This window comes from Myotis nattereri (assembly GCF_964212035.1).
Source record: "Myotis nattereri genome assembly, chromosome: 1".
NCBI lineage: Eukaryota > Metazoa > Chordata > Mammalia > Chiroptera > Vespertilionidae > Myotis > Myotis nattereri.
In genome coordinates, this window is record NC_138075.1 from 135,955,285 (window position 1) to 135,980,936 (window position 25,652).

Genomic DNA, 25,652 nt, shown 5'->3' on the forward strand with positions numbered 1-25,652 from the left:
TTCTGCATACCCCCTAATGGGGATGTGCCCACAACCAAGGTACAGGCCCTTGACCAGAACTGAACCTGGGACCCTTCAGTCCGCAGGCCGACGCTCTATCCACTGAGCCAAATTGGTTAGGGCCATCAGCTATTTATTGGTGCATACTAAAATACCCTAGAAAAAAACAACATGAAATAAGCCCCAATGCACATTCCTTTTCAGAGCCTCTGCCTGAATCATCTTTGCTAATGTCCCATTCACTAAAGAAAATCACAGGATCAAAAAAATCATGACCTTAGGTACTAGAAGGTTTGGCTATTGGGGACCAATCATTCATGTAACAATATACCACACTGACTTTACTTTAAAAAAATAAATGTTGTACTATGGCAATGTCCCAAACTCTCGTTGAAAAGGATTTGATAACCTGTCAATTTGGGCAAAATGGGACATGGCTATGATTATATGCAAATGAGACTTTTGAACTGCAAAAATAACTACATCCCCAAAATTGATTTGGGCTATATGTAACCATAATACAGCTGACTCCCCTATGCCTGTTTTTCCCCTACAGTCTTAATAACTAAATTTGTACCTTTTTCTTATTATATAATCCCAAGGTACACAGAGAAATATAAATCAACATATCAATGAATAAACTAATCTATTACCTACTAAGAAAAGACCTGAAATTCCAAGTTTTCATAAAAGTCATGCATCATAGAAGCCTGTTCTTTAGATAAAAAAGTTTGTCCTTTCCACATTCTTTTCTCCAGTAAAAGGATGCTTTTTTTTTTTTGGCCTCAACTCAGTCTCACGAGGATAATATTGAAAACTCTTCTGCAGCCTTGATTTTCCCCTGCAGCATACTCCAATCCAGTACCTTGAACTAATATTGGATGTCACCCCTTCCTCAAAATAAAAACTTCAGAAACTTATAAGTAGTTATTTGATAGTACCTGGATAGTTAGTTATTCAGAAATCTAGGAAGATTGCCATAAGAAAGTACTATTAATCCAATAAATAAATAAGAAGAAAAAGTACAAGAAGAACCAACTATGCAAAAGACCAGGGGAAGGGCTTTCAGGAAGACAAGAGAGCTCTATAGAGACCCTAAAACCTATGGAGACACAAACGGGAAGCCTGTGAGGCTGTAGCATGATGAACATGGAAGAAGGGTGCAGTATGAGGATGGGCAGGAGGAAGGAGCATGACGTCTATGCTGAACATGACTGGGGAAAATAACATTAATTCTTTAAGGATTGTTCTGGCTGATAGGCAGAGAATGGATACTAAGGGGGCAAATTCTGGTTAGGAATCTATTGCAATAATCTAGGTAGTAGAGATGGTAGCTTGGATGAGGGTGGGGAGAAAGAGATGGTTTTAGGAAACCATTATGGGGGTGGAGTCAATAAAACTTGCTGACAACTGAATCAAAGTGACTTCTGGGATTTCATTGACACCCTTTGTTAAGAAGGAAGATGATCTGAGAAAAAAATTAAGGATTCTGGTTTGGGTGTGTAATGTCAAGTCTCTGTTATAATACACTAGGGGCCTGGTGCACGAAGATTCATGCATGGGGGGTGGGGGGAGTGGGGGGGTGAGGGGACATCCCTCAGCCCTACCTGCACCCTCTCCAATCTGGGAGCCCTCAGGGGAGCCCTCTCCAGTCCGGGAGTTTCTGTCTGTCATTGCAATCATATGAACGAATTGTTTGAGACCCCAACCCAGTTTGGTTTGTTGCTCACAGAATAATAGAGGCATTTTTTTTTTCTTTGCTTCATTGGTGGAGATTTCCTGGAAGTTTTAGGATATCTTCCCTTTAATTTTTCCTAGACACTCTGATTTTACTTGTGTCTCTCATCTTTGCTTTCTCTCTATCCTGCACTGCAACAGTAACTTGCTCCAGGCTCAGTTTACTCTAGTGTCTAGGAGATCCATCTGTCACCAGCACTACAATTCCCAGGATTCCTGGTGCTCACTGCACTCTGGGCTTCTGCTTCCAGTCCTGGGGCTACCATCAGAACTACTATTCCCAGAATTCCTGGTACTCCCCACACTGGGAGCGACCAAGGGAACCACATCCCCCCAAGCTGCTGGCTCTCCTGCTTCTGCTCTCCACCTGGCGCCTTTGTATTCAAATTAACTCACCATCTTTGTTGGGTTAATTTGTATGTTCACCCTGATTGGCAGGGACAGTCAATTTACATGTTTCTCTTTTATTATATAGGTTGTATATGTCATCTACATGTGGTTATACCTATGAAACACCAAAAGGTAAATTGCTACATCTTTTCATCCATGTTATAGAACACTTAATCCTATATAATAAAAGCCTAATATGCTAAGTGTCCGGTTGTCTGGTCGGGCTTTCAACCAATCAAAGCGTAATATGCTAATGATATGCTAAGGCCACTTAACTGCTCACTATGACATGCACTGACCACCAGAGGGCAGACACTCAATGCAGGAGCTGCCCCATGGTGGTCAGTGGGCTCCCACAGGGGAAGCACTGTTCAGCCAGAAGCTCTGAGCCGGGCTCATGGCTGGTGAGCGCAGTGGCGGTGGCGGGAGCCACTTCCGTCTCCGTGGTAGCACTAAGGATGTCCGACTGCCAGCTTAGGCCTGCTTTCCCTGAGCAGGCCTAAACCATCAGTGAGACATCCCCAGAGGGCTCCCGGACTGTGAGAGGGTTCAGGCCAGGCTGAGGGACGCCCCTGAGTGCACGGATTTTGTGCACCAGGCTTCTAGTTTTTTAATAAGAATGAGGAAGAATTATATGAAGTGACATGGAAAAGGGTCTATGATATTAAGTGAGAAACGCAAGCACAGAACAAAGTACTAGTACATGTTAAGGTTTTAGTCTGTGTACAAATGTATGTTCCATATATATATATATATATATATATATATATATAGAGAGAGAGAGAGAGAGAGAGAGAGAGAGAGAGAGAGAGGGAGAGAGAGTGTGTGTTAATATGCAAAGTATCCCCTTAGGAGACCGGGAGTTTGATAGCTTGCTGTGACATACACTGACCACCAGGGGACAGTGTGGAATGAAGGAAGGCCCCAGCTGGCAACCCAAAGGTCCCGATGGGCCCTGATCACCAGCCAGGCCTAGGGACCCTACCTGTGCACAAATTTCATGCACTAGGCTTCTAGTATATACATAAATATAGATCTGGAAGGCTCTACAACAAGTTTATAACAATAGCTATCTCTCAAGAAGAGACAAGAATTAGGGTCAGGGTGAAAGGAGGTTTGTAAGACTTGTTCAGCATGTATTTCCCCTCTGCCATTTCTAAATGGAACCAATATTGGTCAAGAATTCTATGCCAACCCCATGTTTTTATCTAAACCAATTATGGCCATCCCATCCCCCCTGGCAGTCACTCCCCTGGCAATGAGTCAGCTACCTCCACCCTCCAGATATCCAGAGTGGGAGTCAATCCTGAGCCAGCTCTTCTCACTGCAAGTGCCATGTTATATCTCTCAGAGCAGCTCCACTGAAGCATCTTCATTATCAGCGTGGAGATAAGTAGTGCCCCTTAACCTGTACCCCCAAATTTCTCTTTACATATATTTCTCACAAAATCATCTCTTCCCAACTACTCTCCAATCCACCAACCCTTTTATATTCTTGAAAGTTTGGGGGGAATTTCAAGAGGTATGGAACCAATTCTGGAACATATCCTTTGAAAAATACACATATAATCTGACGCCTACAACTTTGTTACCTGATATGTATCATATCATCACATCTAAGCCAAAATTCCTAAATTGACATCCTGTCATTACATGTATTACACGAAGAGGAAATGGTATTAGACAAAAGAACATGGTCATTGAGGACATATAATACCCCAACCCCAAATGCTGACTCTGTAGAAATTACAGGAATGGTGATGAGGTCAACAGAGGATATTTTGAAGACATGCAACCAAATCACGCAGAAATGGCTATCAATGACATGCTAGAGTCTTCATATGTGATTTTCAAATTCTGCTCAGAAAGTTGGAAACAAAAAAAAGGAGATGTATGTACTAATTTGTAATATTTTAAGCAATAAAACAAAATTTAAAAGAAAAAAAGAGAAAGTTGGAAACAGAAATTTCAAGTAGCACATGATCCATCCTTAAAGAAAAAGGAATATGAAAACATTTATCATAGCCTAGAATCTAGACCAGGGGTGGGCAAACTTTTTGACTCGAGGGCCACAATGGGTTCTTAAACTGGACCAGAGGGCCGGAACAAAAGCATGGATGGAGTGTTTGTGTGAACTAATATAAATTCAAAGTAAACATCATTACATAAAAGGGTACGGTCTTTTTTCTTTTTAGTTTTATTCATTTCAAACGGGCCGGATCTGGCCCGCGGGCCGTAGTTTGCCCACGGCTGATCTAGACCCTAGATTAACAGGAAATTTGTTGCATTATAGGATAAGGTAAGATGTGCGTACATGCACTTATGTGTGTTTGTTATATTAAAATGCCTTTCCCAAAATTTTCTTTGATATATTTAAAGGAAATGAGCCAAGCAGAAACTGTAAGTTTTCAAATAAGCATGATTTGAAATGGTTTCCATTCCAAACTGTTAAATTAGTCACAGAAAGCTTTGCAAAATTCCAGGTACTAATCAAGTTGCTAATATGATTTGTTAAGCTCTGAAATATGATTCTGTAGGTCTGCATCACTTACTCTACTCACCTCTGAAGCTATCTCTGAAGCTTTTTTGGCATGTTGTATTTCAAGGGTATCAATGCCAACTTGCATTCCTTTCCCTTTAATTTCTGACTCCAGGTCTTTCTTATATTCTTTCTGAAAAACAGCAATATTTACAACATTCAGACACTCAGGGGACGATCATGTTTGTATTCAATGATACCAAAAAAAAGGCTTAACATATATATAAAGAAAAGAAAAAGAAAATACCACAGCTTAGTGCTATGAATGATCACCTAGAACTAAAGACTCTGAACCTCTTAGAACTCTCATCACTATTCTCACTGAAAAAAGTATATAAAGTTCTGAAGACTTTTACTGTAAATAGGCAGTGAGAATCTTCACTGACAACTGTCCTGGGGTCTGGAGGACAGGGAGGCAGGTTTAAGTGAGTGGATGCTGTAAAAAGACTGACTTTGAGGCCCTGACAGCTGTGTGACACTGGAATGTTTCTTAACATTTCTGGTTCACTAATATGCAAAATGGGATAATGATTCCTCATGAAGGATCACTGTGAGGGGTATTCAATAACTGATGGCATCTTCTGGTCCTCATCCTATGCACTAAGACCTGGTTTATTGCTGCTCTAGTCACCATCTTACCATTCAACTGCATCTGCCTAGACTCTGCCACTGAGGGTTCAAGACAATTTTTTCCAAATATTATGACAAAGGATTGTATTTGTAAGTCTACGCTGGATATGTCACCATAATAAATGAATTTGTAGAAAAGTATTAATGTAGGAATATGCAATGATAATATGAGCCAAAGATGATGGTGAACAACTGTTGTTTTTGCCTGACTAGTATCCATTCCTCCTTCTTCTGGCAAAAAGTTCCATAATTTTCTTTTCAGGAATTACCTGTAACCCTTCTCAATCCATGCACTTTGGGTTGGTTGATTTTCCTACTCTCCACATATATTTGTAAATCCACTAGAATGCTTTTAATGGTTCCTTTAATTTATTTAAAGAATGGGAATATCACCGAAACCGGTTTGGCTCAGTGGATAGAGCGTCGGCCTGCGGACTGAAAGGTCCCAGGTTCGATTCCGGTCAAGGGCATGTACCTGGGTTGCGGGCACGTACCTGGGTTGCGGGCACATCCCCAGTGGGAGATGTGCAGGAGGCAGCTGATCGATGTTTCTCTCTCATCGATGTTTCTAACTCTCTATCTCTCTCCCTTCTTCTCTGTAAAAAATCAATAAAATATATTTTTAAAAAAAAGAACAGGAATATGGTCAAAGATGAATGTAAATTTTTTAAAACACATAACAACTTAGAATATTTTATACTTAAAACACTGTTAAACTGCTTCAGAAGTTAACTATACAAGTGGGTGACCAGGAGAACCATCTGAGGTCATGAGCACAGTATAGTCCCCTGACCTTAGACACAATTACTGGGTCAGGTGTGGGCACAGGATAGAAGCTGATTTGGTGAGAGTCAATCTTTGGACTTAAATTATAACTACAAGAATTCAGATGCTCACTTCCCACTGGGATTACTGGCCACAAATATAGTTATCTTGTCATTAAGAGGGGCCATCACTTAGAGACAGCCTCCCAACAGTGAAGCAGCAGAGAAGATAACGGGACTAAGAATGGGGAAGAGAAACATTTGAATTCCAACCTGAAGGAAACCTGATCTTTGGACTTCTCTAGTCAAAACCCAAAACATTTCCTTTGTTGCTCAACCCAGTTTGCGTTGGGTTTCTGTCATTTGCAATCTGACTAACAGGGTCATCATCATCATCATCATCGCCACAGTTTATTAACAAAAGGGTATAAAGCTTTGGATTTTTTTCACTGCTAAATTCATCCATATTCTCCTCAAAGCACAGTGCCATTGTTTGATACCAAATTTCATGATGTAAAGTGAGCAGTGGCCACTTCCATGTTAATAAAGAGATTTAAGTAGACTCATACAGCATTCTATGCAAGGATTGGGAGAGTTGGTTTGTCAGCACGTGAACATTTAAGCTGCAGTTACCACTAGACTGTGATAACACAACTCCCTAATCTTCTGCCTTTTAATTACTTAAAAGATCAAGTTATAGCTCATAAACTCATATTGGTTTATAATATAGATTTGTCTCTAAAACGGGCAAATAGTCATTTTTCTCATACTATATAAAAAGAAGATAATGAGCATCATTTAAAAAAATCATTGATTAGGAAAAGACTACTAGGACACAGCTACTCATAATCATCTTACACATAAAAGTTGTGGAATATATAGAATATATATATTTTATCTATAAAAATGTCTATTATATTTTTATTTGTACCTATTAAAAAATACAAAATCTTTGAGAAAGATTTATAGATAACAAATCAGCTAAAAGTCCATACATTCCCCGCTGTAAAAGAAATATACTCACCTCACTAGCTATTTCAGATGCTCGTTTTGCTCTTTGAATATCAAGAACTTCTGAATTAAGTTCCATTCCTTTCCCTTTTATTTCATTTTCCAAATCTTTTCTATATTCCTTCTATGATATAAAAATAATACAATTTGAAATTTATTGGGAATCTCTTTAATCTTTACACAGTTTTATTTATTTTCTAGAAACCACAGAAAGGAGAAACTATTTCTAGGAAAGAATGAATCAGACTCCTGAGCATTCATGCTCCTTATTTCCCACAGAAAGTTTCTCTTTGAAACATGTTTAGAGTGGCTTCCACTATTATCCGTCTTTTCCCTTTCATCCTTTCTTCCGATATACTTTGGTACCATATTGGTGCCACATTTTTAAAAATGTCTTTCTTTTAAATTGTGAGGACGATCTTAGGAATACATGCTTCTTTTTATTTTTTGAAGTATTTTGCAAAAACTGTCTATAAAATATGAATCACCAAAAGAACATAGTTGAAAAGAATGAAAAATTACAAAATCAAATGGATTGGTGTAGCCAAAGTTTTAAAATAAGTTTCCATTTTATTCAAAGCTTATAAAGCTAAATAATTTCCTAATTAGTTAATAATGTAATGTTTGAATATCACCTATTTCAATATTATATTTTAAGTAAATCTAAATGTTTTTACTAACACATGTAATAACTTGAGTTTTTTTTGTACTAATGAATTTCTTGTTTTCTTACTAATCACATTATGAAAATATCTTAATCCAATTTGACTAAGTTGCACTTATGAAAGATGAAACTTTCTTTAGTGATAAGAAATCATGTTCCAGTTCATTCTAGGTTTTGCTTCCTGTTATTTTCTCTTTGTACACTATAATGATGTTAGCTGGTCCTCTACTTAACTAATAGCCTACAAGACATTGTAATGACCTGCAAGTAAATTTGGAAAGAGCTCTAAGCGTCAAATGACTTGTAGAAAAGAGTTACTTTAATAATTTGGTTATGCGACCTTCAAGAAGACTTTAAGTAACTGACCTTGATTTCCACATGGACAAAATTAAAATTAAAATACTGATCTACCAATGTTAAAGGCTAATGGTGAGAATCAAATGAAATGCAGCATAAAATGATATTTTGAACACTCTAAATGGCAAGATATATGTAAAAACCATAATAAAGTAAAAAATGAAAAGACTACTTAAGGCTAAATGCTTACACTTAGAAAGGGAAGTTACAATTGCATTAAGTGACTAAAAGTACCTTTTTAAAATTAGACATCTCTATAACTTAATTAAAAGTTTTTTAATTATAGACTTCTGGGCCTTTTTCTATTCTATACATGCTGAATCAATAAATCTAAAAAAAAAAATTCACTCAGAAAGAGGAATAAAAGAAAAAGGTAATGATATACTATTAAAGTCATTAATGGATTCAAAATAGAGCTCACATTGTCATTTGTATGTAAATTATGAAAGGATTCCCCTTTTAAAAAATCACATAAGTAGTGGATATTTCTTATGTTTTTAAAATATGCTTTTATTGATTTTTTAGAGGGAGAGGAAGAGATATGGAGAGATAGAAATACCAGTAAGAGAGAAACATTAATCAGCTGCCTCTTGCACGTCCCCTACTGGGAATCAAGCCAGAAACCCGGGCATGTGCCCTGACTAGTAATTGAATGGTGACCTCTTGATGCATGGGATGGCACTCAACCAAATGAGCCACACCAGCTGGGCAAGAGTAAATATTTTTTAAATGGAAATCAATAAGAGTAGGAAGTTGCCACTTGATAAGCTTTCAACTTCAAAATACTTTATAGTAATGAAAGTGAGCAAAGATAAGGTAGCAAAAGAACTCTTCCATAAATTATACACCTATTACAGCCCAACATATATTACAACAGTGAATCACATTAAATGTGTAAAAGCAGTCAAAAGATAAAGCCCAATTGGCACTTCATTTTTTAAATGATGCACTTCTATGTAGGTAATTATACACTCTTATTTCATTGGTTTAAGACATTTCATTCAAGAATAATTTCTTCAGTTCAAAATTCAGCATGAAATGGAGGTCTTTAATGCTTTCCCTTAATGTAAAAAGAATCTATTTAAATAGAGAGTTGGAAGAGCTCCAAGCTACTTTGTAACCATTTAAAAAAAAAAAAATCTACTCAGAGGGAAGGTAGGGGTGGGTGGGTAGGAAGAGATCAACCAAATAAATTGTATGCATATATGCATAATCCATGGACACAGACAATAGCGTGGAGAAAGCCTGGGGTGGGGACCAGGGTCAGGCTAGAAGGCGTTAATGGGGGTTGGGGGGCATATGTAATACTTTCAAAAATAAAGATTTAATTTAAAAAAATAAAACTTAAAAAAAAAGAGACAAAACGTTTAAACAAGGGATAGACAGTGAGCATGGTATTTCTATTAGATTTGAGGACCTTAATGCTCAATAAATTTAATACACTAATTGTGCGCCAAATGCACCACTAAATTTGGAGGGAAATCCTGCCGAGAATAAAATAAAAAAATGGACATAAGTTCTTGTGTTCAATATGCTAAATATATCTTCCCCGACTCAGAACACAAACCACTTATAAGTAATGTACCATTTATCCAGACCTTCACACATGAGCACCTTATTTCTAATATCAACTGTCATGAGAATGCTGCAGGGAAGTTTGAGACAAAGCTGGTTCTAATATGGAAATTAAAAACTCTATTAGTAAAGGTCAAAGTGAGGGGAAAAGTAACAGATTAATATCTGAAATTCACTTAATTAATAGAGAATTGTTAAATAAATACTTCCAGGGTTATTCCTTCAGTTTTTAGTTTCTTTTGTAATAATGGTAAATATCAGGATCATACCTCCTTCAGTAAGTTGGTGATGTACTTTACATGCAGAAATTCTGGAGTCTTGTCTAAATCCAGTGATGACCTTCCTTTAATCTCTCTCTCAAAATCCTCTCTGTAAACTCTCTGTTAAATAAGATCACATAATTTTTAAACTAACAACATACTAGTGCCTGTTGAAAAGATATTAGAACAAGAGTCCCCAGAATAAAATTGATATTTTCCTTATGCAGTATTACCACCTCAGTCTTCTTATCAACAGGGAAATAACTCCAACTTTATCATAAATTTCAGAATTCTACAAACAACAGCAGAATAATCAAGTACCAACTCTCTCTGGGAAAGCATTCTGAGTGAGGCTGCTTAACATCTTATGGTCTATTATTGTTTAGCGTCAGCCCATTTGTGGAGGAGAACCAAGAAAGTTGGCTATGTGATTGGACCACCTGACTGGTTCACTCAGTAAAGAGTGGATCCATCCAGTAGAAGAAAAATCTGGCAGCATGGAAGCCCATTCCAACCAAAGCAGCATTAATGTTCATGTCCTCATCATCCTTTTCACTGTCTGTGTTTTGTGAATTCAGAAAAGACAATTTATAAAATGTACTGGAGGCAGGAGGGAAAGATTTTCCTTTACTGATTTTGGCATTGAGAATATTTCTCTACCGTCTATAGAGTTTGATACGAATTAAGTTACACTGTGAGGAGAATCTTATCTTGAACCTGGGTAATGATTCTTTAAGTAAGTGTTCCCAATAAGAAATGAAAGATGCCAACAGTATCATGGAGAGCCTAAATCCAAACCCACACCTGTCCTTCTGACACTCTGACGCCCTTCAGCTATGATTTTCTAAACTCCACACATCTGCAAATCAACAATAACCCACAGTTTATCACTATAAAGACATTCTAAATAACAAAAATATCCATTCATGTGAAATATTTACCAAACAAGAGCCAAAATTTACCAGCTAAATATTTGATTCAAATTGAATCACAAAGATAAAAATAAATTCTGCATGAGATTGCCATAAATGCAAAATGAAAAGCTATTTCCAGGTTCATTATGTACTTATTACAGAGAAAGGCAATTACAGAAAGAAATTCTCCATACCACAAGGGAGGGTAAGAGAACAGGCCGTCTCCTCACCTACATTTGTGTTACATATTTAACAAATCTAAGAATAGCCAGAGAAAAATCCACAATGGATCTTCCATAAATACTGAAACTAACAAAGCTAGGTAAGAAGTTGCATTGAGAACATTCTGACTTAAAGGAACTATAGACATACCAAAGAACAATAATGAAAAGTTGTCTTATAGGGGTCAATCTAGGGCATTTCCAGGCCCAAAATGAGTCTTTAAAAAAAGTGAAATATAAATATGTGTATGTTTATATTATTTCAGATACTTCACTTCAAAAAACCCTTCTCTTCTGAAAAACAATTATTTGACTTAAGTAAGTCATGCAGGAAGGTTGATTATGACTAAAACTGGCCAATATATGACTAAGGAAATTTGTACATTACTAAGGAGGTATGGGGGGGGGGGGCCTGTAGAATGCTTTTTGTTAGGAGAGCTTTATTTGTGAAACAGAAGACAAATAACTTTTCAAAACCAGATTTAGAGATTTCTTCTAGCACACAGTGATTCATCCTATATCTGGTATTAGAAGAAAGTGAGAGAAGCATAATTATAGGCCATAACAAAAAAACGTGAGTGACTTTTCCTGAGATGATCAACACTTAAGCTTTACACATAGGAGGCTCCCCAAGAAGCTCATGGTCAAGTTGACCTCTTAGTCCTAAACATCAACTCTTTGTATCTAATTCATTGCTCCTGCATCTAAATACATTTTTCATATCCAACTTTGTCTAACATGTTTAGAAATTTTATTTTTCTAGCGTAAAATGTATATGCCAAATTACATAGAATAAATTTCATACTATAAATCATTATAGTATAAATTTGGTCCAACGTTATTTTCTGTTGAAAGATTTCTTTCTCCTATGTCTAAGCCCTGATAAGCAGAAACATAATGCTGAGCCTAAAAATCGAATAGCCAGTGTCTGTCATTGAAGGGAAACACGTCTTAGCCTCTGCAAATGAAGTTCATCTGACCGATTTTATTTTGTCTGTTCTTGATATTTAATTTTCCTTTTGTGCTGTGCAGCCACAGCAACGGTAAAAGCCAAGTGCTATCTATCAGACTTCAAGATTTGCACAAGGAAACATGCTATGTCGAATGTATAGCACTTTTTCAGGACTGAGGGCACCGTTGAAGTCCTTGTCATCTACACAGTGAAATTTGAACATGGGGGATCTTTTCTCTTTCAAAGGACCATCCTCAATGGAAAAATAAATAAACTGAGCACTTCAGGTAAATTAAGACAATTTAGTCTAATTTTCCCATTGATTTTTTGAGAAGCACATATCTATATGTTTTAGAGTATTTTAAATGGCTTAAGAAGATAAAAAAATATACGTAATTATTTTCTCTTCTCTTGCTTGAAGAAAAAATTAAACAACTTAAGATTACTTAACAAGCCAGTCATATCTGAGGGCCCTTTCTCTGAGAAGATGAATTATAACACCTCAACAAATAGCATCTATAATGTTTATGAAATCCCTACGAGTTTTATTGTCCAGAGTTCTCATTTCTCCTTCTTTTCCTGTTGTTATTGGAGAACAGAAAAGGTCTTGTCCATTGAGCCTTCCTGAAGTGGAGCACTGGGGTGTGATCAGCTGATACCACTGCCCATTATTTCTAACCTTTTGAAGGAATAATCTTGTTGTACCCACATAATTGGGATGTTGGTTGCAGACAAAACTTTCTGTGTTTGGTGTCTCTTCCCTGCCCCTCAACCCAAAATAGGAAAAAACAAACAAACAAAAAAAAACAGGAACAGAAGAAATCATCCTGGGACAAGTCAAAACCAGAGAGGGGAATATGTGGATGAGACTTACTATAGCTTAAGTGGAGAATGAAGAGGATAAGTGGGGAAAAAACTTATGACTTTGCCCACATGGACACAGCCTATGATTTCCTCGGTCTCCTTGTGCAGGGTCCTCTAGACCCACTAAACATTCTGAACCACTTCCCTGGTTCCTTTTAAATGATAAAACATCAAGTATGTGTTGAACAGTTGAAAACAAACCAAAGGGACTCACCTCACTCTGCATCTTCTGGGCCTCCTTTGAAGCTTGATATGATGGTGTCTCAACAAATTCAAGCATCGATTTCCCCTTATTTTTTTCATATTCTTCTCTGTACTTAACCTTTATTGAAAAAATATAAAAAGCATATAAAGCTCACGAGCCCTTATGCAAATAGACCAAAGTAAAATAAGTATGTACCAAATTGATCATTTTTCTAAAAATCACATTATTCTGGTGTGCAGGTTGATCCCTGAGTTCCCTGTAGTAAATGACATACAAAGAAAGAGGTAAGACATATATATATAAAACTTATGAAGAAACAAAAATAACTTATAATTACTAAGTAATGTAGTTCTAGGACTTGAATAAAGTATTTAAATAGCTGGCATGGCATATATAGATACATATCATATACATGGGGCTATATATGTATATACACATATACTAGTATATAGAAAGACAGAGAGAGAGAGAGATCCTGTGATAGCTGGAATGCCTATCAGTAGAGCATGAACAAGAGGGAAAACATAGTTGTAATTCTCTCTCTTTTTGTCAAAGGGATGACAGTGTTTTCTGGGATTGCTGAATTTTTCCATAGACATTAAGTAAAACACACATAGAGCTCTTCTGTGATTTCTTTCAGTTTCACTAGGCATTATTTCATAACTAGAGTTCATGCACAGGTGGGGTCCCTCCTAGCCGATCAGGGCCGTCTTGCCCAGTCCCAATCAGGGCCAATCGGGGCCGGCCGGTCACGGGGAGGAACCATGGGAGGTTGGTTGTGGGAGTGCACTGACCACCAGGGGGCAGCTCCTGTGTTACACCCTCTCACAGTCTGGGAGAGAGGGGACAGGGGGCCACAGTGGGAGGGGCTGGGCAAGAGTGCAGAGGATGAGCCGAAACCCACCCCTGTGCCCACCACAGCCTCACAGCCCACAGTTCCTTTCAAGGTGCATGAATTCGTGCACTGGGCCCCTAGTTATATATATATATATATTTTTTAGAGGCCTGATGCACAAAGACTCGTGCAAGAATGGGCCTTCCTTTCCCTGGCTGCCAGCACCACCTTCAGTCCGGTCAGAGCTGCCTTTTCGCCTTCCCACACTTCCCAGAGGCCTGAAGTGGCTGGGTTAATTTGCAAACTCACTCCTGATTGGCTGGTGGGTGTTGCAAAGATAGGGTCAATTTGCATCTTTCTCTTTTATTAGTGTAGATATATATATAATATATATATATATATAATTATATATATAAAAGCTCTCAAGGTAGTTGGCTTTTTTAGCAATATTAAAATTACAAAATTAAAATCATAGAAAAGTTTTATCATGATTCATTTCATTCAGAAATGTACTTTCGTTTACATTCTATGTTTAATAATTAATAAAATTATTTCTTAAGTTGCATAATGGTAATAATTTTAAGGATAATTAAATCCAAAAGAAATTTTTCAATACTTAGAACTTTACTGTACCAGGAAACTTAACAAGTTTTAAAATTCCTATTTGTAGGCACGTTTTTGTTTCAAAGAAGTATGACAGAGTGATCGATGAAAGTGTTTTAATTATAATAACATACTACATTAAGATAAAATTTTACAGAAAAAAATAAAATGAAAATAAGAATGGTAAGAGAAAAATATCAATTTCTATATCTTAAAGAAGAGCTAGTTTGTGTATTTTTTAAATAATGGATATGGGTATCATATCATTATCAAATTTATGTTCCACAGGATACATTTAAAAGAGTTTTGCAAAATTTAAATTAATAGATGTTGGAATGACATATTTTTCAACTACTGGAACTCAGAACAAAAAAAAAATACATAGATACTAACTTCAAAGTGTGCAAGAAGGAAAATATTTTTAAACATTTGTTCAGGGAGTACATAGAATTTCACAATTGAAATAAACATTAATGTAGACTATACTGGCAAGATATAGTTTTACCATTTTCATAATATGAAAAATTATCATAAACTTTGTGCCTGGAAAATTTACTTTGCAGCACAAAATGACAAATCAGTACACAATAAAAATTGAAATCATGAGATTTGATCATCATTTAACGCATATATTGTAAGTTTTAAATTGTGTGGATTTACTGTTATGTTATAGAATGGCTGCACATTGAAACATGATTTAAGCTTCCCAAACTCAATAAATACGGAGAGAAGAGTGTCTGAGGTTTTCAAAAGCAACACGTGTCTTCAGCAGCTTCACGCTCTTGGTGGAGGCGCAGGGCCGTGGGAGGTCAGGGGTCCAGGCTGGGGGGGCACATACCTGACTCTGGAGGATGGCGTTGCCTTTGTGGTGCAGGTGTTCTGCAGCGTCCGAATCAAAATGATACATGCCTTTGTTTTCCTCAAAAATCTTCCTATACTCTCGCTGAAACAGAGAACGTGAAAATTAATTCAGAATAAAAGAGGCTGATTAGAGTAACTAATACTTAGGAATGCAAACTGAAAAACACACGCCAGCAAGAGCCGGAAAGCTGCCATCTGCAGTCGGCTGGTCATGTGGATTTCTAGCAGTGAGCTCACCCGACAATGCCAGGTAGACCAGCTCTAGGCGGCCAACGTGAACAGCGTATGAAATACTCAAGAGAAGCAGAGGACGATTATGCTGTAAATACAACATACAAGACAGTCACACGCTGGGAGTGGCAATGGAAAAGCCGGGCATGAGGCCAGAGTACATAGGCAAGGCGAGCAAAATGGAGGCCAGTTGTCCTGTCCTTATCCTAGAACAGGTGTGTGTTTAACAGCATCTAAAAGAAGGAAGAACAGAGGAAAGGAAAGTCGGAGGGAGGCAGACAGAAAGAAGCTGTGTACTTCTCAGCCATGAGGAAAGCGGATGCTCATCGGGACAATGAGAGAGTGAGAAACGATTCAACTAATTGTCCCAAAGGAGAGGTTAGGGGGTGTCTGAGAGAGGAACTGAGAAACTAGAGACAGTCGATTGAAATTTTAGGGTAAAGAAAGTGAATTAAGACTATTTAGATACACAGACAAAACAGTGAATTTGGAAGATACCAGAATAGCTAAGCATGCCAAATTTGGCAGCTATAGGTCTCTAAATAAAATAGTCACCAATAAGACAAAAATCGCTTCATAATTATATACTTGGATATTGGACACAGTGATTTTGCCATGTTTGGGGAAGACCTTTGGAAGTAAATGGTAATTCTCAATGACTCAAGGCTACAGAGACTTGAGCTAAAGTTGGTTGCTCATTAGGCAGTGAGGATTTCAGTGACAATGGCCGCTTTGTGTAGAGTGGGGGAGAGGTGAGCAGCATTTGAACAGGAGCAGGAAAGGCCTGCCATAATGAAACTGACATTGGGTCTTAGCAGATGCTCAGACATCTGAGAGTGAAGCAGGAAGAGGCCCCATGCCGGAGATGGGAGAACTGCTGTTCCACAGAGATACAACAATGGTCCCCAGGGCACTTTCAGGCAATTAGAGTGATGTGTGTGTCCCCAAACTCTAACCAGAATAAAGGAAGAAAAAAAGGCCCCAGGAAGCTCATGATAACATTCACATCGTACATCTTGACTGAAGAGAGTTAAAATCAAGAACTAATAAAGCCCTGGATATTATGTCTGGAATAATAAATCTATCCTGAGAAAAGGTCAATGAATTATCATCCCCAAAGCAATGATCTATTTTAGTTATGGAGAATTTCAGAAACTCCTATTTTTAAAAATTAAATAAGCAAACAAAACCTATTTGAATTAAGATCTGCAAAGAAGCTTTTAGTACTTGCTGTTCCTTATATAATAGTCTCTGTTGCCTCCTAGTGGGAGTTGCACAGAGCAACACACCATATATACTTTTAATTTATGCAAAGTTATAAACTGAAAGCTACTGGAGTTCTATTTTCCAGGGGGAAATGTTCCCTCAAAAATGTAATTAGCATAGCTACACAAACTCATAAGCACTAATTTCACTCTACACATTAAATATTAAAATTTTTAAAAATGTTGATTTATACTAAAGACATTTAGAGGTCTTTAAAAACATCCATTTATAACAAACTGACAACTAATTCTGGCAGAATGTCTTTTTATTAAGCATTCTCTTGTTCAATCTTTTAATAAAACTAAGTTGCCTTTATAAATCTACAAAATTCCAATTCTCTTTACATTAAAATTTAAAAGAAGGCAATTCTGATGTACAATAAATTTGAGCCAATATATGATCATACAACTTTAATAAACAGTTTGATACCTCAGAGTAATGCATTATGTGACTTAAACTTTTTCTCTTGTGAAGTAATCCTTAAGTCACAATTCTACTATGGGGCAAATGGTCTATAATCTAGGCAAAAGCAAAACCTGAACAGAGATTTAAACTTTATAAATGGTATATAAAATAAATGTAATATATGACTTTGTGGGGGTTTTCTGTGGAAGAGATGATAAAAATAATTTATATTAAGCTATTATTTTCACCATTATAATAAAAGTCAATATTCTTGAAAAGAGATATTGCCTATAATATTGCATATATTCCTCCAACTACCAAGTTTTTTCATTACCAAGATAATTTATTGGCATATTTACACATGAATCCTCATGTCCTAAGAAAATTTAACCCAAGTATGGATGAGGAATAGTCAAGGGCAAAATGCCAGTGCAAGGATCAAAACCGGACAAGGACTGAACATGAGCAAAGCAGCTCAGAAAACAGACACGTATTGAATTTAGAAGCAGACCTATGAGTCATGGGGGAAAACCTGGAACTGAAACAGACACTCAGCGAGCAGAGGAATGTGTGCAGAGGTATACAGATGAGCATGTTTCCTGGAACAGCAAGAAAGCGTGACTTAAGTGTCCTGGGACTGAGTCTAATTCTGGGCCCGATAGCTCTCTAACCTTCATTCTCTGCTCAACAGACTGAACAGAATGATGGGCTGCTTTTCCTTCAAAAAAAAAAAAAAACCACTGATCAAAATTATCTGCGAGTATGAATTATTTACATGCACAGTGCATTGCAGAAGGACAGAACGGGTGGTGGAAAAAGGAGGATCACTACATAATGAACACAAGTTTCAATACATCAAGCCAAGGTTAGACATTTTCAAACCTGAACTGAAGCTGTATCTCCTTATTTCATAGTTTGGAAACCAGCTTGGCCAGTGTGGCTCAGTGGTTGAGCATTGACCTATGAACCAGGAGGTCACAGTTTGATTCCTGGTCAGGGCCCAAGCCCAGGTTGCAGACTCAATCCCCAGTAGGTGGTGTGTAGGAGACAGCTAATTAATGATTCTCTCTCATCATTGATGTTTCTATGTCTCTCTCCCTTTCCTTTCCTCCCTGAAATCAATAAAAACAAAATACTAAAAAAACAGTTTGGGAACCAGGTTTTAGCTGCAGGTCTATGACTACGGGCACATCTGAGGACAACTCTTTTCACTTTTCCACATTCCTTGCCCAACATACTTTCCATCTAACCTGTAACTGGCCCAAAGCAGGTATTCAATAAATTTGGATAATTTGAGTGAATGGGTGAGTGAGTGATTATTAAAATAAATGTAGAATAGCCTGAGGTCAAATTAGAGTTCATCACCACCGGGGGGCATTCTAAGATGTAGAAAGTGCAGGCACAGGTGAGCCAGATCACCAGTTATGAGCACCAGTGACATCACTAAGTGTTTGAAACAGCATCCAGGAAGTGAGTGCTGATGGAAGGACCCACTTGGTGGGATATCCAAACACTGTCATCAGAACAGGAAGAAATCACCCTCCACTCTTAGTAGCTCTGAAGAAAACTGGGAACCTTCACAAGATCAAAAGGACAGTGTGAAAGCCTTTAGGATTTATTTTCAGAGAAAACACAAATTAGACGAAGACCATTTTTTATGTCACTGAAGCCTGTTAAACATCAGACACTCTGCCCTGGCCTGCATAAAATAAAAGATCTGTCACGTAAGAGTCTGAAGCCTTGAACTGAATACAGAAGAAGAAGAAAGGAGAAGAAGACAGAAAGGACTATGAAGTGTAGCTATTCAATAAGAAAGTTTGCATTCAGAAGATATTAAAGGGTTGGCGGGGGCAGGGGGAAGCCCTTTGTAAAGCAACAGCTTTGGTGGGACATAAGCGAGCAGACCACTCCTTTTCAATGAGTTAGTTATTCAGGGAACAGTGATGCCCGGCCACACCTAAGGAAGCAGGTGCGCTCAAGAGCACTGCAGGCACAGCGGCTGGAGGAGGCCACACCACACCTACTGGTACAGCTACCACAACCACTTACTCTGCTGAGCATTTTGCTGACTTTCAAAGCATGGTCTAAAAACAAGGTTGGGAGATCCGAAACTGGATCGTGCATATTTTGAATGTCTTTCTTGTACTTCACCTATGAAAATAACATGGAACACAATACCATCTAGGAGGAGAAAATATGCTTTTGCATTATTGCCATTATCATGTTTAATATATCATAAAGTACTAGTTAGTGGTAAACTGGCAGATGAATTTGAACATAGCCACTAGATGGTGCTCATTTACTACTGAATGCATTGTAAAGAGTTATTTCTAAGGACTTGAATATATTTTGATAATTCTTTTTTTTGTTTGTTTTATATATTAAAAAAGGGGTGATGTAAGCAGAATCGAGTAAATTTAATGGAAATTCTGCTTGCAAAACATAAAGAGAAATTGCTACTGTATTTTGATTGTGCTTTGTGGCAATATGGAAGCTTCTGGTATTTTCATGCTATTGCCATATAAATCTTTTTACCACCTGCTTTAAAAATATAATAATATCAGTAATAATAATAATAAAATATTAAAAATAGAAAATGTATTGAGCACTTACTCTGTGCCAAACACTTTCCTAAGCACTTTATATGTATTGAATATTTAGTCTCCATAACAACCCCAGTACGTAAGTACTTTAAGTATCTCCCATTTTACAGATGAGGAAACTGAGGCACAGGAAGATGAAGGTATGATATTAAAAGACAGAGCAGGATTCAAATACAGGCAACCTGATTCTAAACCTTGTGTTTTCAATACTATGCTCTAGGTTCCTTTAAGTATATTGCAACTCTATTTGCATTATATTTTTACCTACCTACACACACACACACACACACACAAATACATCAAAAAGAAATCATTTTGATATTCCCAGTGGTCCTAAAAGACAGAAACACCCTTTTTACTTTCTAGTGACAAACAAAATAACAATATTGGTTAATGAACACAAATAACAATACCTTGTAAACATTAATGAAAGTAAGATATAAGTGCCAGGATATGACAGAAGTTTCAAAGTGTAAATGACCTAACAAAGCAACAATTCAACAGTAATTCATCTTAATGTTTGAAAGGGTGCTCTGTACATCCTGCAACTACAGCAAAATGATCAGTTTCTTTCTATGTTTGCTTTTATACTCTGCCTAATTCTAATAAAAAATAAGACATTTTTTCTTGTAAATTTGAACTTGATTATTTTAAAACACATGAAATGAAAACAAATCTTGTGAGGAAGTGTTACATCATTCACAAAATGGATAAGAAAGGAATTGTTAGCCATTACAGGTACAATTTCTGAAAATGTCTTTATGATAAACTAGCACGTGCCAGGTAGCACTTTACAATTAGCCCCTTTTCATGGGTATTGTTATATGAGTTAACTGCTATCATAATCACTAATTTATGATACTGCATTCTACTTTTCTACGAGCTCTGCAATCCATTTCTACTCTTGATCAGACATAATAATCTTATTAGCAATACTATTCTTATATAAACTAATTAGTACTAGTAACTATTAATAGTAAATAATAATAATACATTTTTTTCTCAAAAAAAAAAGCTTCAAGAAAATATGCTTCAGTGCTTCAACTAAAATTGGTCGGAAATTACATGGTTTTGTTTCATTACAACACAGCCAATTCTGAGAAAACAAGAATCAAAATATATTGAAAATAATTTTCTATGAATTATAAACCATGGGATACTTACATTGCTTGCCAGCTCAGTGGCAAGCTGGCTTTGCTTAAAAGAAACACTTTCAAGGGGATTGTAATGATGTTTCTTATCCTTCATTTCATTATCAAATTTTTCTTTGTATTTAATCTGCCATAAAAGAAAAAAAACAGGATAAATTTAGTAGCACATTTATCATTACACTTTCGAAATAGCACATTTGACTTGTAATTAGATCAGATAAAAAGCTACCTTAAAAACGAATGATAGCAAAGTTTAAAATTCCTCATATTTTCACACATATTAAGTTTAATTAGGCATAAATTTTTTATTAAAAAAACAACCTCTACTTGAACACTGATCCTAAATGCAATTAGGCATGAACGCAAATCCTATTAACAAGAATATGCACTGAATCTCAGGATTTTTAAATATCACTTTCCATTTCTGCATTCCTATAATCTATGATTAATTAGAAATTTAGACCATAAATGAATTAAAGTTTTCCACATTCAGAAAAAAATGATCCTAAGCCCCAGAATTTGAATATGAGTTTTCCTGAGGGAATTGTTCCAAATGTAAAACATGCTTTGTATCATGGTTTTTCTCACCATTTCCCATTTGTTCAAAAACTCATATTTAGGGACTATACTTTCTAACGTGTCCTGGCTCTAATTAATGTCATTTTTTGTTCCTCTGCTTCAACTCCACAGTTATATTCAGCAATAAAATTAATTCTAATATTTATTCTAAATTATTTTCTCATTTTTATAAGTAATCTTAGGGCAACCAAAGGAAGATTATCAAGTTATTCTACAGAACTGTACTTTGCTCCATGGATAGAGGAAAATAACTGTATGCTATGAGAACTAACTATATAGACACAAGTTCTTTACCAAAAACAAACAAACAAAAGACTAACTACTCAAATTTCACATCCCCTTTGATTTCTGTAGCCAGGAAAGGATGCACAGACTTCAGAAGCAAATGTAAGCTGTTTTGTTCTCTTATAACATTTTTACCGTTATAATTCTTATAATATTTTACAACATTCTCATAATGTACCTTTATGCATACACAGTAAGGCTGTGCCTTAAAAGAGTGTTTATTAAAAAGTAATTTGGAGATGGCTATTTTAATTGAGTCTGTGTTGTCTCTCTGAGGGACATGTGTCTGGAATCTACGGAAGAGAGCTAGTAAAATTTTGATAGTAGTACTTTTGGAAAATATTTCAAGATGCCTTTCAGCAAATATTTTCTGTTGTGGTTCCATTTGCCAATAAACTTTCTGATATTCACATTACCATTTAAATTCAAGCAAAACCTCATTTATTCTAATTATTTGGTGAGGTCTCCCTAAAACAAGAAACGCTCTGAATTAAAAGAAATTATTTTATGTCTTGAAATCGTGGACAATATCACCAATGAAATAAATTTGGAGTTCATTCACTATTTTCCACAGTAGCTGGCACCAATGGAAAAATTTGCCATATTTGCCCCTGCCCTAAACACACAATTTCACTGTCTTTGTACCCTTAACACCCCTTTGCTAGGGAACCTTCAAGATATTTTAATTGGTGATTGTGTTTCTCTCTAGCTTTTTAGTGCCTAACCGCTATTCCCTGGACAATGATGGTGGGCTCTCTTAACTGATTTCCCCTTGAATGGAACTCCTGACTCGGCCAGACTCACCAACACTCTCCACTTAACTTAGTAAAACATTCTGACTGATGGCCGTGGTGTCCAGAACACTCTTGGCTGGTAACTATTTAACTAATCAGCTGATCCTACTGTGTACTATGGGCTTGCACCAAGTTTTCTTTTGACTATGCATATTCCCCAACCCCAGGCACCATGAGTATCTGAGTTATGTATCAGCTAAATAGCAAATACAGGTTATATAATCCTTGTGCCCACAGAGCCCAGCGTACTTTCCTTGTGCACCGTATTGTCCCAGCATGACTACACTAGGAACACAGGCAACACAGAGGAGGGTGTGACTTGGAAATTAACCTGATAAATTCTCATGTCATTAAACCTGGCATTCACTCTTCCTGAGTAAAGGTACCTTTCTGAAAAGCAGTAACAATCTAAGTTGTAATAATTAATCCCTTCCTCTACTCATTAAACATTGAGCCTGTGTTGAGTTCTTACCTGAGGATGGGAACAGGGATATGACCCAGACACACTCTGTGGAGACTGGTGTCAGTCATCTCTCTCCAAAGCAAATCTGATTGAATCACACACTTACAGATGGTTTAGAAGTAAGCTCCAGCATTTTTGCTCCCATTGGTATGCTGTAATCCAGCTGTACACTGGCTAGGAGTCAACTGAGTTTGTCCCCCATCCTGTTTATGCTAGTTGTACTTATTATAATTACATAATTTAATTTAATGTTGTGAACACTGGCAAATTTATTGCAAAAAGAGTTTTATTATCTCTATGAAAACTGTTATTTCTCTGAAAGACTTAATGAAGGCAATTACAAATTCAAAGAAATTGTTGTTAAAATAAGGGTGGTCAAGGACAACCAGAAAAGCCAGGAAGGGGCATATATATCTAGAGCTCAGATAGATTAGCAATATATCTCTTTAAAATGTCTTTCAAAATTCAACTCATAAACAATGCAATATGAGTATGATTTGCAAGAAAAAACAACACAGAACTCCAAACTGAAGATTTGTTTATGAAGAAAAAGACTTGTCACTACATCAAAATGTTGGTGAAATAAATGGGCACATACGTGTTCTGTGTTAAAATAAAATGTTAAAATAGATTTTAATGAGAACTTTATTTTTTAAGATTTCTGCCACTGTTTTGCATTAGGCTACACACATTAAAATTTGAATTTTAAAATGCTGTCTAACAGGTTATTCCTGTAGTGTGGGACTAATTATTTAAAGTACACCTGTCATTCATACCCTTATTAATGAATGTAATAATGAGCAAAGGGTTGTGAAATTTATCTTACTCTAACCTTCAGTACTCTGCATGATTTGATTCAAAAGTCCCTAAGAAAGAAAAATGCAAGAATTTCCCTCATTAATTAGCCACAAAGTATGATAACTGCATTATATTAAAAAATGCATTTACCGGACACTGACACCCAACCATTTCTTACCTCTTTCAGTAAGGATTGCACATAAGTAAACTAAGAAAATAGCCAAATGATTTAAATGGTTCCTATTGCTCACCTTCTGACTTGTTAACTCACAAACTACACCTGCATACCCAGCATTCTCTCCTATTTTCAACACACAGCTCACACATCTGAGTGTCTACCTCTTCATGTACACTCACATCTCCTAAGGGATCAAGGCAAAGTTTTTCTTTGATTATAACTGGTGACTCAAACATGGAACAAAGGATCTCCAGTTTTAAGACCATATGAGACAAAAAGAGGTGTTGAGAGATTCTGCTTTGGTTTTAAGACATAATATTATCTCTTACCTAAATCAATTATTTCGGAAACAAATAAAAGTTACTTATACCTATGACTGATTTTACTTTAATGATGATTATATCTTACTATAGGCTCAGTGCACAAAAATTTGTGCACTCAGGAGGGTCCCTCAGCCCGGCCTGTGTCCTCTCGCAGTCTGGGACCCCTCGGGGGATGACCACCTGCTGGTTTAGGCCCACTCCCCGGGGGACTGGACCTAAGCTGGCAGTCAGACATCCCTCTGGCAGCCCGGGAGCCCTCGGGGGATGTCGCTTGCCAGCAGGGATCAGGCCTAAGCTGCAGTCAGACATCCATAGTGCTGTTGCGGAGGCAGGAGAGGCTCCCGCCACCACCTCTGTACTGGCAGCTATCAGCCTGGCTTGTGGCTGAGCAGAGTTCCCCCTGTGGGAGCGCACTGACCACCAGGGGGCAGGTCCTGTATTGAGCGTCTGCCCCCTGGTGGTCAGTGTGTATCATAGTTACCAGTCATTCCCAGTCGTTCTGTTGTTAGGGTCAATTTGCATATTACCCTTTTATTATATAGGATGGTGCTGATGTTTACCAACGTTTTGTTGTTGTTGTTAATCCTCACTCGAGGATATATTTTTTCCATTGAGCTTTTTTAGAGGCCATGTAAGGGAGGAGGAGAGGCAGAGAGAGAGAGAGAGAAATATCAATGTGAGAGAGACACATTGATTGGTTGCCTCCCGCATGTTCCCAGATGAAGCCTGCAACCAAGGTACCTACCCTTGACCAGAATCAAACCTGCAGTCCTTCAGTGGCTGGGCTAATGCTCTAACCACTGAGAGAAACTGGCTAGGCTACCAACTTTTTAAAAATGTGGATAGGTATTTAGGGTTAAATGTCTTAGTGTTTTTTAAAAAAATTAACAGACTTAGCAGGGCTTTCGGAGACCACACTCAGAGAAAACACTGGAACTGTTAAATTACAATGATGTAACTTATATTAGTTCTTTAGTGCCGCATCTGCACAAGGCAGTGTTTCAACAGTCTGAAGACAGACTTCTATACCACAAGGGAGTATAGGCTTCTGACAACATCTATGGCTCAGATTCACAATGAGTCAGAAAAGGCAGAAAAAAGCAGACCCTGAACAAAAACTTTTCATCATGACTATAGAAACAAATATTAGAAAAGAAATGGAAAATGTGGTAAGTATAGCTTAATTATTAGTGA

At 37.1% G+C, this 25,652-nt stretch overlaps 1 protein-coding gene across 2 annotated transcripts in view; it reads right to left on the minus strand.

Moving 5' to 3' along the window:
• The window catches only part of NEBL (nebulette), a 372,828-nt gene that overhangs the window by 47,145 nt on the left and 300,031 nt on the right, over window positions 1-25,652 (minus strand). Inside the window, exons 8-14 of one of the 2 annotated variants that reach the window (XM_081103925.1) lie at window positions 21,052-21,165; window positions 19,334-19,435; window positions 15,360-15,464; window positions 13,093-13,200; window positions 9,937-10,047; window positions 7,085-7,195; window positions 4,689-4,799 (exon numbers count right to left, since the gene is read on the minus strand). The exons of the other annotated variant lie outside the window; for it this stretch is intronic. Of the exons in view, the coding sequence (XP_080960051.1) occupies window positions 4,689-4,799; window positions 7,085-7,195; window positions 9,937-10,047; window positions 13,093-13,200; window positions 15,360-15,464; window positions 19,334-19,435; window positions 21,052-21,165 (762 nt within the window). The remainder of the gene's footprint in view (window positions 1-4,688; window positions 4,800-7,084; window positions 7,196-9,936; window positions 10,048-13,092; window positions 13,201-15,359; window positions 15,465-19,333; window positions 19,436-21,051; window positions 21,166-25,652) is intronic. 2 annotated transcript variants of the gene reach the window in all.